General features: G+C 33.0%; 1 protein-coding gene across 1 annotated transcript in view; it reads right to left on the bottom strand.

Annotated features, from left to right (window-relative positions):
- Positions 1 to 16,924, bottom strand: part of LOC129218532 (uncharacterized oxidoreductase ZK1290.5-like) — a 31,524-nt gene extending 14,600 nt beyond the window's left edge. Inside the window, exons 1-3 of the mRNA XM_054852822.1 lie at positions 16,766 to 16,924; positions 10,083 to 10,195; positions 5,869 to 5,993 (exon numbers count right to left, since the gene is read on the bottom strand). Of these exons, the coding sequence (XP_054708797.1) occupies positions 5,869 to 5,993; positions 10,083 to 10,167 (210 nt within the window). The 5' untranslated portion in view covers positions 10,168 to 10,195; positions 16,766 to 16,924. The remainder of the gene's footprint in view (positions 1 to 5,868; positions 5,994 to 10,082; positions 10,196 to 16,765) is intronic.
- Between the last annotated feature and the right edge of the window lie 402 nt (positions 16,925 to 17,326).

The raw sequence follows: 17,326 nt of genomic DNA, 5'->3' as shown, positions 1-17,326 counted from the left end.
CAATTGTGATTTATCTAAAGCACTCAAACAATTAAACTTTCTAACCAGCATTTTCCAGCCAGGGGCGGCAAATAGGGGGGTCAAGAGGGGGCAATCGCACCCCCAAATTTTTTGCAGAGAATGGTAGAAAATGGGCGAATTCAATTTATGAAAGTCGGAATTCAATGCTCAGAAAAAAAATCTCGCTGGTTCTCAGAAACTATTTGATGAAACTCGACACATTCCCAGACTATAAAAAGTGTTTTTCGTTATTTGGATGTTTGCTTAGAAATTCATTAAGTATTTTCCAGCCTTTTCAGAGCATAGAAAATTGATAGAGAACCATGGTTAATTATAACGAAAGAAGACATTTTCTCATATAAGCTGAATATTTCATACTTGTGTGCCCAGTGTAACGATGGTATGTCCGATATGAGAGGCTCGTGCAAAGTGGTGTGGCTGCATGATTTTCACAAGAAAATTCCTTGATATTTTACATTCACTTTTACGCTCATTTTTTAAGTATATATTTATTTAATGAGGGTTCATCGCTTTCTTCTGCCAGAAACACGTTTCAGCTGCTCAATGCATTACATGTTCTTTTAGAAGCTTCTTAAAAATGCATGTGATTATTGAATAAAAAAACCGTATTTACAAATAGACTCTATAATTACGCAATCTCGATAAAATGGTCTTCAAGAGTTAAAACCATAGAAACATTACTCTAACTTCAAAGCACTGATTTGACGACTGGAAGAATTATTGCAAAACGGTTCTTTCAATGGTGAAAAAGCTCATGCCTTTTTAGTATGTTTGACTTCGTTTGAATTTTTATTCAATTTGTTTGTACTGAGGAAAGTTTTGAAAAATGCTTTTCTGTATCAAAACATCCTCAATCTGCTACCCTTAATTTTCAGACTATTCAAGCCACAGTTCAATCTGAAACTCACCTGTGCACCATACTACCACAGTTCAATCTACAATTGAAACTGAAAATAGATTTTGCACTTTTCAAAAAAATTCTTCTTCGAGCCAAGTAAAAAAAAAGTGACAAAAATCCACATGATGATTTTTAAAGTTAAAAATTGATTTTTTTAAATTTTGTATGAAGTAATACGTTTACTTTCGAATGAAATTAACACAAGATTTGATGATGATTATTTTTCTATGTGGTTAGTATATTATCTATTGGATTTTTGAAACGAAAAATACAATGTTTCAATTATGAGTAAAATTTTTAGCACGAGGCAAGAAAATTTACAAGCAATATACCAACAGACTAGTTATCATGTCCAGAGACTGCAGTTTCATCCTTGTTATGGGCTCATCAATCTGGAATAGTGAATAACAAAGCTGGAGGCAGATGATATCTCATTGAAGCTGAGAGTGCCAACGAGACTAGATTATTGAATGATAAAAAATTAAGCCAATCACAATTTTTGAAGTTGCCTGGGTGATTTTGAAGAGCGCAATATAAAAAGTGTTTTCATACATAACTTTGCTACTTCAATTATTTTTTAACTACTAAAATCAGCTCAGCAAGTAGAGGATTTTTTTTTTTTTTTTGTAAATGTCTCAGGAGGTTTGAGAATTATGTTCGAAGCACAATAGGCAATAAATTCAAACGAAGTCATACATGCTGAAGGGCATGAGCCTTTTCACCATCTTTTATGTTTAGCTGTACTAACAAAACAGCACGACACTGGACACTGAACACTGATAGATTAGTTACACGTTTCCCTGCTCTTCCCAATTCTAAAAATCATGCATTAAAACTTTTCGAAAAGGTATAAAACTTTAGTATTCGGATGTTTTGTATGACAACTTATTAGAAAGTGATTCAAAATTTTAATTGTTTCTAAATACTAATTTTTATTCATATTAAACCGATTTTATGACCACTTCCTGTAAGCTAATGAGTGTTTGGGACCGCACTGTGGTAATACAGATTTAAGAAACTTGACCCCCCAAATGAAATGCTGAAATGCCGCCCCTGTTTCCAGCTACAATGCTAAATTAAATTTTACAATTCATTCCTTTGTAATCCTAATAATTGATCCCTGGTAATTCTTTTATTGTAAAAACAGTAAAGCATCACGTATATGTTTTTCTTTTATACGTTATTATCACTTACACGTTTTTAAAATTGGTCCCTGCAGAGTCTAATACACATTAACATATAATTATAAGTTTTTTTCATTTCTACGCTTTTTTCATAATGTCTCTTCAGAAACATATCAATGGTGCTTCACTGTAGCAGCAAACTTATCAGCCATAGGCAATGAAACAAATGCACAAAAAGTAAGACAAATGTGTTTTCTTCAGCATCCATAACTTGCCTTATTCATATTTCCTTCAAATATCAACAAAGAAAATCAAAATAAAAAATTTAAAAAATAACTTTTTATGCCATTAGGTGCAGGGTTTGCTGATATATATCAGTCGATAGATATCATGATATATATATCACGATATATATATCCGGCATATATTTTGAAAATATCATGATATTTTGATATTTTCGAAATTTATTTTTTTTAACTACAGTATTTTCAATACAAAAATTATATTATTTATAGTAATATTGTTCATTTATTATTAAAATAACCAAAAATTTATGTATTATATTTTTGTGATGTATTAACACATCATTAATACAGCAAAGTAATATAATATTCATTTTTTATATTATATTCATTTTTATCATTAGTAAGGTAGCAATTTTAATTCATATTAAATGTGCCTAATTAAATATTAAACGTTGGTCAGAAAAAAAATGTCTTATAACTGCCCCAACTAATGCATTTTTTTTATTTCTGAATAATATAACTGTGAAAAAGTAGCAAACAAAAGAAAAATGAGTAAAACAGCTAATGCTAAATTAACTCCATTAAAATTGATAAAAATATCAAATGAAATGTTAAATATAAATAATGAAACAAACCTTAATTTTAAGTCTACATATCATAATAATAATATAAGAAAATGAAGAGTGATTTGAGGATGTGAATTTAGTATTTGGAAGACTTTAGTTTGTACTGATTGAAAATATCGGATATATATCAAAATATCCAATGTATATGAAAATATCGGATATTTTCGATATTTCCAAACCCTGAATAGGGGAAATGCTACTTCCAATTTTGGTACCTCAATAGCTTCCTTAATTTTAATGAAATAGTTTTATGTGCACAAAATTACAACACTGAACTCCAAACATCTTATGATCCGAGGGCAATAGATTTGGGGTAAAAATATAAATGAAAATCTTGATTACTACTTATACTAAAGCTCAACAAAAACTGGATTTTTGCAGTTTGTTAATACTGAATGAGATTATAATTAAATATGCTTCTGCTGAGTTTCAATTAGTTCATTTCAGTTTAGTTTATATAAACACTTAATACATCTGCTATGAACAAGACACTTTTTATAGAGTCAGCAAAAAATGAATTAATTGAGCACAATACATATTTTTAGAGGAAAAAAACACTCAAATATTAATGCACAGCATAAAATAAATTATTTTTAAACACTCCAAAAATAGCTACATATTAAATACTCAAAATAAAATACTTTTGACAAGGAGTATAGGTTGGAAACAAAACAAGTATAGTTCTTGAATATCGTAATATTAAACTCATACATTGGCACAGAGGGACTATAAAAAAGATGCATATTGGAAAGGATCTTTAAGTGAGTTTGGTTTAAACTAAAAGAAAATTGAATTTCAATTTAATGGAAAATACATAGCAGAAAATGTAGCAAGGAATAAAAATAATAAAATTTACATAACTTGCTTTCTTACCAAATTTTTAAAAATGTTTCAAAAGAATGAATTGTTTTTGTTTTTACATTAAATAACCTTCTCAATCTGAGCCAAATGCTATGTGTTAAAAAGATTGGTATAAATCGATGATATAAAGTTATTTTTCTAAAGCAAATAAAATATTTTTTTCTGCATACTATGCATAAAATTATTTTTTAGAAAAATTTGAAACAAAAACTTGCTAATTTTTGAAAAAGAAGAGTTGAAAAAAAAATTTAATTTACCAACATCTAATTGAGGTACCTCTGAACAAAAGAAACAAATCAAATTCTAATTATCTGTTTCATATTTTTTGTTGGGAATTTGATATTTAACTTCCATCTGAGAGAGATGCATAGCTGCCAACATTGAAAGCTGACAACTAGGTAGACTTTGTATGAATAAATTTAACGAAAAATTTCAGCATGTAAAGGATTTTAAAAATATAATTAGAGAGATATTTTTAAACTAAGCTTATATAACGCCAAAAATTTAGAAATTGAGAGAGAGAGATGGCTTTTATTACCATTATTATTATTTTTTCTTTTTTTAAAGTTAAAAAACTACAGTCTTTAGGTTGAAAAAAGTTTTAAAATAGGAATAAGTTTGTTTTATCTAATAAGTGATTCCTTTCAGCAGGTAAAAAATTAAAAAACTCAGAGAAAAATGAGAAATTTTTTACTGCATTTTTTGGATCTAAAATTTTTAAAAAGAAGGAAAATAAAATAAACATATTTCAGAAATAATCGGACATATAATTTTCATACTTGTGTATGAAAAGGTTCAATTTTTGTGATTGTGATCATTTAAATGCAGGGATTTTCCCTGAAATTCTAATCAATGAAAAAGCCTTTTTTTAGGGAATTTCATTATTTTTATGAGAAACTCAGGAGATATTTACTTCAATAAGGAGTTCGGGAGAAGGCACCAAAATTTGGGAGTTTCTAGAATGATTCAGAAGAGTTAGCAGCTATGGAGATGCATAAAAGAGAATTAATGTCTAATGAGAGATCCAAAAAGCTCCTTGAGGCATTGTTAGAAGTTAAAATAGCATAAAGCTAGCAGAATTAATGTTACCAATTGTGGTCTGAATATGTAAGCTCAACACATTCATCACTGCAACAGCGCATCTTTGTCCTACTCTCGACAATAAGAGCCACTGTAGTGCTAAAGTTAAAACAAAATGCAAACTCCTTTATAAAAAATTGATTTTACCTTAAAAATAATCATTTATAATATCAATTCTTATAAAGATTTTTTAAAAATAACAAACAAGTCTCTGAACACTTTCAAAGCAATATGGGACAATATTGTTAAAGGTTCTGGTGCAGCTTCAACTTTCTTGAAAGGACGACACAGTTCTTGAGAAAAACACAGGAGATTTATTTACACTATGTACAGGAAAGATCGTTAACAACTGCTAAATTAATCATCAGCAATTAAGCAAATATCAATCAACACCGTAAACTCAACGGTTACACACGGTTACACACAACACAGCGAAATGCCTCGCAATAAACAGAGCTAATACACTCTCAGTACAAATTCTCAATTGAGACTGACTTTTTATCATGTGGCGCGGCTATTTATAGACATCGAAAAGTTTTCACAATATTCCAAAAGATTCCAGAAAATCGGGGACCGTTATCTTATTTCTTTTCATTCACAAATTTTATCATTCAGAAATGAGGGGAATGTATACTTCAGTTGAATGTACGGGGGCTGTATATTCATTACAAGAAACTATTTACAGGTTACATTACTTCAATAATTCTAGATGAAAGATCATTTAATAAACGCCAAATTTAGCTAGATTATGACAAATTAATCACAAAAATAATTACTATTTGCAGAATTTGTAACAATATTATGTAGAGAGGACATGTTACCTCATCAGTAGCACACAAAAAAGATGCTGCTTCATAACCTTTCCAAAGAACAAACATTTTTAGAAACTTGTCCTTCATTTTTATTTGTTTACAATAATTCAATGTTTGACTGATTCAAAATTAAAATTTTTATCTAAAAGATTTTCAATATTTATGTCATTAAAACTTTTTCAAGCATCCAGTATAACTTACATGTATGGCAGACTGCAAAAATTCTTCACAACCATAGCGTTTGGCAGTATCAATCAATTTATAGTTGCAGTGTTTTAAAGCATACACAACTGCTTCTTGAGAATAGCCACCACTGTGAGATGTGCCTAAAAAAATCATTTTTCTTCAGTAACATCGAAAAATGATAAACTAAATGAATTTATTGTAGCACATAACATTCCATGAGAATAGATTATGTTAAAAGATCATTTATGACAGATTCCCACTTCAAAACTGGGAGCGCTAGCGGATTCATGAGAGAGGCTAGGGGGCTTGGGCTTCATAACAAGGTCAACAATAACCTTAAACATATTTTTGCACTTGGTATCAAATTCCGTCCTAACTTTAGGATTAATTTTTTAAAGGCCTATGATACACTTTCTGGTGAACTTGATGATTTTATGAGAAGAACTTCCTACTATGACACTACTCCACTTGCTGCTTTTCTAGAATACAGGCATCATTTTCTGCTTAATTTAAAAATGCTACTTCCGGAATTCGTCAATAGAGAATCTTCCTATTTCCGTTCGTCAGCAGATGATCTTAAATCTCTAAAGGAACTGAAAGAAGCATATGTCTTCTATGTTGTTGACAAAGCCAGCTATAATTATTCCATTTGTTGTAAAAAGCATTATGCTAATATTATGAAGTCAGAATTGGAAAAAACCAACACTTACAAAAAATCCTCACTTAATGAAACTTCCATTTTAAAAAAATTCCTAGCCGCTTACAAACTCTTGAACTTAACCCCTCCTGATTCAATTCCTTTATGCAATTCCAAAATTTCACAAAACACCTGTTTCCTTCCGCTTTATCTGCTCTGCCACCAACATCATTGGGAAAAATCTCAGTATTAAACTTGAATCTTATCTTAAAAAAATTTTATACCAACTTAAACTTTGTCAGGAGAAATGGTTTTGGATAGTTGACAACAGCAATGAGGTAATTGATTTACTTAATTTTCTGGACATCAATCATCTAGAAACATTTGATTTTGAAAATCTGTTTACCAACATCCCACTTGATGAACTTCTCTTTGCCGTTACTGAACTGTTCAAAATAGTCAACTCTTCACTCCAAATAAATGAGGAATTTTTTCTCAAATTTTTCAAATTTTGCATCTTTAACAATTTTTTCAAAAATGGTAATTCCTGCTTTCAACAAATGGGTGCTAATTTTAGTTCTACCCTAGCAAACCTTTTCCTTTTATTTTATGAAAGGAAATTTTCTATTGATAATTCTGCTCCTTTTTGTTGCAGATATATTGATGATTTATTGTGTATCAACTACCCAAATTTTTCTGAACTCAGCAAAAAAAATCTAGCATAACTCCCTTACATTAATACAAATACAAAAGTGACGACCAGCAACAGGCTCTGAGCACAGCTAGACTGGTCCTAGTCAATTTACAATCCCCAGTGAAGATCAATGGCCCTCTTAAAACTATCTACTCCCTTGCTCATTACCACCTCTTCCGGTAAGCTGTTCCAAGGTTCCACTACCCTGCTAAAATAATTTTTCCTAACATCCATGTTAGCCTGAGATTTAAATAGCTTAAAACAATGACCCCTTGTCCTGTTTTCAGTGCTAAACTTCAGTCCCGTAACATCTTTCATTTTAATAACTTTTTAACAACTGAATCATGTCCCCTCAGTCTCGTTTTTGCTCAAGACTACATTTTTAGTCTTCTAAGCATGGAATCATAGTCTAAGTGAGAAAGTCCATTTATTAGCCTTGTAGCCCGCCTTTGAACTCTTTCCAATACATTAATATCTTTCTTAAGGAGACGAAAACTGAACAGCATACTCCAAATGAGGTCCTACCAAACTTCTATATAAGGGCAGAAGAACTTCTTTAGATTTGTTTGAAATAGATCTATTGATAAACCCAAGAATCTTATTGGCTTTATTACTCGCCATGCTGCACTGTTGGCTAAACTTTAAATCCTGACTTATTAAGACCCCCAGGTCAGTAACTTTGTCTGCCTGACTAATGACTGAACCTTGCAAATAATAACTTGTACACTTATTTCCATGCCCTAAATGTAGCACTTGACATTTCCCAACATTAACAGCCATACCCCATTTATCAGCCCACTCCGTAATATGATCTAGATCCTCTTGCAGCTGATTTGCTTGTTCTTCATTTTCTACAGTCCCCATAATTTTGACATCATCAGCAAAACAATTCATGTTCCCAGAAATATTTTTGTGAATATCGTTCATAAAAACAATGAACAAAACAGGCCCTAACACTGATCCTTGAGGAACCCTGCTTAAAACCTCAGTCCAATTAGAATAATTTCCCCTTACAACTACCCTTTGTTTCCTTCCGGTCAGCCAGTTTTTTATCCAAATGAAAGTTTTCCCTCCTATTCCTATATCAGCTAATTTGCTAAGTAGAGCAACATGCGGTACCTTATAGAAAGTTTTTTGAAAATCAATGTAAATAACATTTACAGCCTTCTTATTGTCCAAAGCCACGGTAACTTTGTCATAGAAATTAGAAGATAAATTAGCTGCACAAGATTTACCTTTCCTGAAACCGTTAGCTCACCAAGCTGTAATTACTGTAATTTTGTTAATTTAGTAATATTTTTCAAACTAAATGCCAAATGGTTGTTCATTAGTCCTAGATCCCAATATAAATTTATGAATCATTCTTTTTGCTTTCAGAGGAGAATCTTTTATTTTATCTATATTGCTTTTCCCGCAGGTTGCATTCATGTCAGTCGGTTTCCATGCTTTTATTTATTTATTTATTTTTTTAATCATCTAAAATGCATTTCAAAAATTCAACTAGACACCATTAAATTCAGCTTGAAGAAATCAACAAACTAGGAGTAAATAGTTTTTTTTTTTTTTTTTAATTTTTTTAATGGATATTTTGCATTGCATGTTTGTAATATCAGTCAGTTGCCAATATGTCAGTCAGTAATACGTAAATACTGCCAATATTTATTTTAGCAATACAGTGGCCACTGCTTATATGAATCACCTTTGTTCTAAACAGTTTTGATTCCATAAAGCGGCAGATTCAATAAAGATCCTAATTCAATAAACCAGGATTTTGTTCTGTTTTTGGCAATTTTATTCATTAAAGCGGCTGATTTAATTAACCACTGATTCAATTGACCGGGTTAATTAAACATCCTAATTTTGGATTATTCATAAATTCAGACGCTCAGGTTTTTAAACAGTATACTGAATATTACATAAGAACCAGCATCAAAAAAGGCATAATATTAGAGAAAAATAGGAGTAAAAATGATGAACTGAGTGAATATACTATCCGTCTTTACATTAAAGTTGGAATTAAAATATTCCAATATTTTTCTAGAAATTATTTATGTTACTGCCTGAATCTATGTGTTATCCTTCCCTATTTCTGGCCAGGAAATTGGAAAAAATCTTTGCCCCCTAGACTCGAACCTAGAGCTACTCAGCCAAGCAGCATATATTCACTGCATTTTTTATTTCATATCATAAATCAAAATCTAAGACCACTTACACAGACTAATTTTAGTCAATGAATAAAAAATAAATAAATTGAACCACTGAAAAAAAATAAATAAAGAATAAAAATAAACATTAAAACTTCACATAATAATGCCCATAAATTGCATAGAAAACAACGAATTCGATTTCAAGAGCAAGTGTCAAGAATTGTCCCAGAGAAAATCAACACTTTCCGAGAGTGTAAAATGTAGTAAGAGAAAAGATAGGGAAGGAGGAAAGAATGACCCCCTCCTTTATATCCTTGTAAGTTATGTATGTTATGCCCCTTCACAATGGTTATGCCACTTAGGTTGACCAGGACAGCCTGTCTTTGTGGAGGGAAACTTGTTTCGGAAGAAACATTCTCTTCTACCCTCTGAAAACGAGAACCCCAATTGGACACTTTAGAGATTTGTGGCTGTCCATTCAACTACTCAGTGATTGACGCTGTCCATCATGAAATCAGACCAATTAGCAGTGTAAAAAGATCATGTTAGACCCTTCCAGAAACGCCCACTGTGTGGCCACCGATTTTGTGTTTTTCTGGATCTGAATTTGCAAATTTCCTCATCAAGTTAAAGGATCACAATGGACAAGAGAAAAGTACTTTTCTTTCCTTTTTTTTCCTTGACAGCACTTTAATATAAAACAGTTTGCATAAATAGATAGAAAAAAAATTCTGCAGGAAAAAATCATTACCCAAACCAAGTATGGGCATCTTCACATGATTTGACAATTCTATCTCTCTTGGGCCAAAGTCTCCTTTGGATGTTGTGACAGGCATCTTGACAATGCTAAATGCCGGTGTATGCCTAAAAGGGAATTTTACAATAAAATAAATAAAATATTATTGTTATATAATAAAATATTACTATTACATTTAATTTAAATAAAATAAATAAATAAAAGCATACACTTCCTTTCATGTTCACGCAAAGGTGCAAAATGCTGAACAAAAAAAAAAAAAGATCTCATTTTAAATATAAACAACTGTTTCCTGGTTTTCATGGAAATTGAAATACAGAGGACTCTCGTTTTACGCAGGGGCTATGTTCCACGGAAATGCCGCATAAATTGAGACCTAATACTAGTGTTAAAATAGGGGTTTGATTCCGTAGGTAAAAAAATACTTCATTCTAGTGATGACGAATTGTATAATAAGTTTAATGTGTATTTATATCGACTTTTATGCACAACATGCATAAAGAAAACATAAATTAATTTCGTGTCCTGTTTATAAAGAGAGGAGCTGGCTATGATAGTCTTTTGACAGTCATTAAGAATTTTTCTCTGTAATTCTTTGCAGAGCATTAACGCATCCATGATCACTTTACGTCATTTCCATGATAGAATCTTCCTTCACTAACAAATCAGAAAGATCATTTCTATTGTCTAGGAATGGCTCAAAATTTTCAATATGAACTTTTTTGGTTGTGCGTCACCGGCATCGGTATCCCCGGTGGTTTTGGCCTCCTTTGTCACTCCTAAAAGTTCTTCCAGTGAGTTCTGAACTGTGTGAGTTTAATAACTTTACTTCTGGAAAGAGATCTGGAACCAAGCACATAAAATGTCTCCAGTGGTCCAAGCTCTATTATTAGCACGCCAAAATAGGGTTGATTACGCATAATCTGCAATCTTCAGGAGTTAGGATTTCGAAAGAGGGAAAAATTTTATCTGTTTGCATTGACACATCCGCGTAAAACCGAAACTCATCCGCGTAAAATAAAATAAAAGTGTCAAATCTTAAATTGCATATAATCGAAACCGCATAAAACGAGGGTCTACTGTAAAGTTCAAATCATGCTCATGGTCATGTTGATGTAGTTTTAAAACATATATAGCATTTTAAAAAATATATATAACAGTAAAAACATTCTGCATTCACAAAGCCATCTTATTTTACTTTCTTTACTCAAAACTTACACAGACAATATTTTTGTACAATTTTTAATCATTATGAAATGAACAGGTGAGAGACAACAAGCTAAATGGAAAAAGAAATAGAAAATGGTTAAAAAATAGGAAATATACATAAAGCTTTAATAGTCCAGTAACCTTGTCACCTGAAAGGGGTAGGGGTACCTTGCGTCAAATTCGGAAGTTCTAATTTTTTGTCGAGTTGTTTATGATATTGTTCCGTTAAATAATCCAAGTTTGTGACCTCAAGTGCTGAATGCAACCTAGTTAAAAAAATTTAAAAACTTGAAATTTCAGGCTTTTCTGTGGTTTTTGGCAATTTTAAACCCTAAACGACTAGTTTTTTTAACTATACCTTCAATTAACATGTTTAAAAAAAGACTAAATTTCTTATGATATGAATCCAGAACCATTTTTTAAGACCCATTAGTTTTCGAGATATAACCTCAAAAAAAAAAAAAAAAGAAAAAATTTTAAATCGCATTTTTTCATAATATTTTGTGGTTATAAATCAATTTTGACCCTGTTTCTTTAGAACCTCTTTCTCCTTCGACCCCTGATCACATTCTAGGGGATTCTGAAGAGATTTGAAGGCCCCTAAGCAGGTTCCCTCCCCCTCTCATTTTTCATACATTCATTTCTACATATGCTATACTATTGAAGCCTTGCTAATGTTTTATTATGGGATGTTAAAATAAAAAATGAAAAGGCTCGAAATATGATGTTTAATATTAAGCTCTTATATGAATAGTCAAATAAAATGCACAACAAGATCTAACAGATACATCCATTCAGTTGATTTTTCAATCAGTTACCTAGTTGAGTTATTCAATGATTCATTGAGTCAATTTAGCCCTCTTGGATGTCCCCAGTTGAGGTTCGTCTGTATCTGCCTCTTTATATCACGATGGCATACCCTTATCAAGGGTTGATGATCTATCATCATTGTTTTGTGCCCACGAAACATTTTCTATGTCAATATCAGGAAGTTTGTCGCCTTCTGAAGAATCGAAATCTGTTTCTATTTCAACATATGGTATGTTGCCGCAGGAGGCTCCACAGCAGTGCATGCACACAGATGAGCATTTCATCCACACCTTCCTGCAACTGCAAAGCATTCTCACAACCTCTCAGGCAGCCACAAGAAATCATCCGCAAGAGAAGGTTATGGTACAAGAAAGTACAAAGAGCTCCGAGCATCTTCGAAGAGCTAAGTTACATTCTTCGCCAGATATAATCTTCGATGAGACAACAGTGGCACTAATTCGTCCAGAGAAGTTCTGGTCAAATGAGAAAAACAAATTTGTTTCATCTACTTACTGAAAACTAAAATGAGAAATCACAACATTCAAGTATTTCAAGCAGAGAAAGATGCTGATAGGCTCATGATTACCACATCTGTAGCTGTTGCCTCTACGTATGATGTAGTATTAGTTGTTGGTGGGGATATTGACTTGCTAATGATTCTCAGTTAAATTTCAAACTAACGTGAAATCTGTATTTTAACAAATGTGGAAGAGATAAAGCATCAGATGTCATGTAATCTAGCATTGCCTCTTCAAAATCCTCATTGAAACTGAAGCTTTCATTTTTCATCCATGCCTTTAGTGGTAATGACTGAACTTCCTGCTTTTTTGGATTAGGGAAGAAGCAAATGATGTCCGTGACTGAAAAATATAAGGACGTTGAAAAGGAATCTGAAATTTTTCCAACACCAACGCTACACTAAAAGAAGTAGCAGTAGCGATAGTCGTAACTGCTCCACATGGTGGCCACCCGAACAACCATAACCTTGACTCGCTGCGGTATCAGCATTTTGCAAGGGCTGCGACAAAAACAGCTGTAATCTGTCCAGGTTACCTCCGACAAAAGACGCTGCTTGATTTCACTCCTTGCGGACCTGTCATCAGGGGCAAATTATCCATGCATCCACTTCATGAATAACTTTTATTCAAAATTCTCTATTTAACTACTAGGGAACAATCTTTTAACAAGTACAGGCATGGTTGGGAGTCACACTGAACCCTCTCTCCTTGTGGATCGATATCTACGTCGCAAGGCTTCAGCCCCAAAAGGATGGCCAGAGATGCAGCCCCCATAATTTTTCTTGCGGTTGATTTCTTGCTGCTCTCAAAAAGGTTGTGGGAATTCTTGCAGTTGTAGGAATGCAGGAATGAAATGCTCATCTGTGTCAAAACACTGCAGTTTGGAGCCTACTAGGCACTGGACTTGCGACCAGAGGGCCTTGGATTCAATCCTAACCAGTCCCAGATGCATCATCTTTATTAATGGTGACTGGGAGACATTATGTATGCTCATGGTCACTTAGTCCTCCAAATGAAACGATATCTCAGGGGGTGCTGGAGCTGGAGTTGCTCTGCAACTGGTTTGGATCAAAAAATCAGAGCTGTCTTCAAGATTCCATCCAATTGGTAAAACCACAAACAGTGGTAGGTATGGGGGACCCCGGAGTGAGAAGTGGAGCCTCCTGTGACATTGTAGCAGATGTTGAAATAAACAGATTTTGATTCCTCATTAGGCGAAGATCTTCCTGATATAGACCACACATAAAAGGCTTCCATAGTATAGCACAGAGGTTCCCAAACTTCAGACCTCCGTGGACCCCCTCTAGAAAAATCATGAACTTCGCGGAAGGTATTACTGAACTACTACTTGTTTACAGTTAAAAAATCACCAAAAACTACAGAAAAAGAAGTCTAAAATTTTAGGTTTTTTTGATTTTCAACTAGGTTGTGTTCGCCGCTCGAGGTCATAAACTTGAATTATTTAATAGAGCAATATCATAAACAACTCAGCAAAAAATCAGAACTATCGGATTTGACGCAAGGTCCAATGTATATGGTTACTAGACTACAAGTTGAAAGCTGCTTAACTTTTTTTTTAAGGAATGATATTTTAGTTAAACTACAACAGAGATAGTTCTAGATCTGTAAAATTTTTGCTTCATTATCAACCACTAAGTGGATACATTGTGTACACATACTGAACAAAATTTCTCACATAAATATGTACACCCAAACCTGTTTTTATGCGGTGGATAGAGACGGCATAAAAAAAGTCTCACATAGAGAACAACCCAAAAACTTACAAAATTGTAATATTTAAACGAAATCAAAATACATCAAGTGATAATTTTTGCCGAGTAGTCGAACAAAATATCCTCGATTAAGAAAATTTTCAGAAGGTCACATTAACTTCCCGTCCGGGTGCGTATGTCAACACTTGGAAGATACTACCATGCACAAAATTTAAAAATAATTTTGTCAATTTAATCCCAATCTGATTGAAATATTAATATGCTGCACACAAAAAAAAAACTTGCACAAAAAAAATCGCATACAAAAAAAAGACCGTATAAAAACAGGTTTGAGTGTAAACATAAGGAAATTCAATAAAAAAATGTTTAAGCCTATATATCCTATATATTGAAGCAGTAATTTAACAGACCTAGAACTGTCTCTGTTGTAGTTTAACTAAAATAGTATTCCTTAAAAAATAAGTTGACCACCTTTTAACTTCATTTCAACCAGAAAAAGCTTCATGTATACTTTCTATTTTAACCATTTTATATTCTTTTTTCCATTTTGCTAGTTTAAAAAAAGACATTAGTTAAGGTTAGGGCGATAACATTAACATTTGCATAAACAACTGCCTTGTTAAATGCTACAAAATGCAGCCTTTTTGGAAATTAATATTTTGATATCAGGTATTCACGGATAATAATTTTCACTAGTCCTGTCGAGCATCTGTAATGAAATATTTCAAGTTAAAAATTTGCATAGATACATTCAATAGCACTATTGCAAACATAAAAAATTAAAAATGAATAGCAGCACAAAATTCTTTCAAACAGAAGTGTCAAATAAATGATGCCCACCTGGGGGAGGTACATAGCACAGACTGTGCCATTGAAATTCTTAGGGGGAGGGGAATGTTTTGAGAGGTATTTCTCATTTTTGGGGGGTTCTTGCTTTTGGTGGGGGTCTTTACAATCTTTAGGGGGGTGAGCCTTTGCTCTTAGAGGGGCACCCCTGGAAAAAATCAATGTTATTAAAGCACAACATTGTAAAAATATTGCTTAAAAGGTATGTCAGGGGCCAATCCAGGAATTTTTTCTTGCTACCTATTTTTGTGAAAGTATTGCATCATTCCATTTTTGTGAATGTTCTTTTTTATCAGCATTGTTTTTGTGAACTTTTAGAGGCATCCTAATTTTTGTAAAAGAGAAGTAGAAAAAGTGAAATTTTAGTTCGAAAAGTGTAAATATCATCTAGTATTATTTTTAACAGGTTTCGTTTTTTAACGGGGAGGGGGGAGCTAAAAACCTAAGAAGTACCAAAAATACCATCGTTATTTCAGCTTAATGAGCTATGTAATGTATACAATATTGGAAATTATGAGAAAAACGGTGCCCCAAAATATGTTAAAAGACTGTGATGATATTGCATAAATACACTTTGGCGAGAAACAGCTAAAACCACAAAAAGGTTGCTATTCAAGCGATTGTTTATATAAACTTGCTTATAATTTTATTTTATGAGTAAATTTTGTTTTAAACAGAGAAACAAGTTTTATATTTTAAAATGCAAATTTTTGTGAAATTTTCGATGTTTTTGTGAAGCTACTGATTTTATTTCTTGATTTTTGTGAAAGTATCTATTTCAAAACAAGATTTTTGTGAAGGTACCGAAAAACGGTAGCAAAATCAGCCTGTATTGGGCCCTGTATGTTTTGATGTAAAACGGGTTTTGAGCTAGCTCCCAACAAGTAGCAGTCAAAAGCAAATGCTTTCATTGTGACTGTTGATTAGCTTGGGAAGCTCAAAACTCTCTGCACTGACCAGAAGTATTCCTGCAACAGACAGGTGCAAATTTTTCAGCATAATGTTTGAACACCATTGATTTTTTTTTTTCCCCAGCAGTAAAAAGGTAAACGATGTATTTCTCTAAGTCAACGTTTTCAAATTCAAGCATTTAAGTCAGGTATCCTTTTTTTTTGTTCAAGTTGGGTCATCCCCTGCAAGGGCCACAATAGCCTCACTCTATATATGGCATGTGATAAAGATAAAAAGATGAACTGCACATAATTTCCACTTGTTTCTTTTACGACAGATTAGAAACACAAGGAGCTTCAAAAATATTTCAAGTAGTTGGCATAAAGGCTTGCAAATCAGAGCACCCTCCCTCCTCCCTCCTCACGTGTTGCTAAAACTGTACATAGTCCAATGAACTTACCATGACATTGGAATGAGTTACTAAAAAACTAGAGCTCAAGTTCTTCACGTGAATAAAAAAAACATGCTTTAATTCACATGGAGATAAATTCGTAAGATAATTTATGGGGAGAATTGCTTCTGATAATAATAATAAAAAAACAACAACAAACAGAGAAAAAGTTATATTTAGATATGGAGATAGGTTAACATTGAAGTAACCTTGTCTTACCAAGCTGAATATTGGACTGCAGTTTCGGAAAAGAGTATGGAAAACGACGAAAAGACTCTATCTGCATCAGACTAGCTGATTTATTCAGTTTCAACGAAACTTTTTTTCTCAACCACTGAATTTGACAACAGCTAATGTAAACAAATGTCTTCGCCGGACCACTGGTGAAAGGATGTCTTCTTCGCCTCTTCAAGGTGCTGCTAAGGTCTTTGGAGAAACTTTTAGCCGGAGTGATCTTCAAACAGAAAAAGGATTATTAGTGACCAGACATCTTCGAATTTCGGGGACAGTCTAGTGGTCGGGTCTTTCTTGCTAAAATGGATGTAATCAAATATCAATTCAAGGGCTTGCTGTAAATAAGAGGTAGCTCCAATTCAGGGTTTTCACAAGATCTACTTGCAGTGGGCCGTGGTAGCCTGATCGGTAAGGCATTGGACTCGGGGCCGGAGGGCCTCGGGTTCGATCCTTGCTGGTCGAAGACCCACCGTCGTCATTAAAGGGGACTGGGCGACGTTAAATATGCTCGTGGTCTCAATGTCCTCCAAGTGAAACGATACCTCT

This window comes from Uloborus diversus, chromosome 3 (genome assembly GCF_026930045.1).
Source record: "Uloborus diversus isolate 005 chromosome 3, Udiv.v.3.1, whole genome shotgun sequence".
NCBI lineage: Eukaryota > Metazoa > Arthropoda > Arachnida > Araneae > Uloboridae > Uloborus > Uloborus diversus.
Note: the sequence above shows the minus strand (reverse complement) of the source record. Positions and strands in the feature narration are given on the sequence as shown.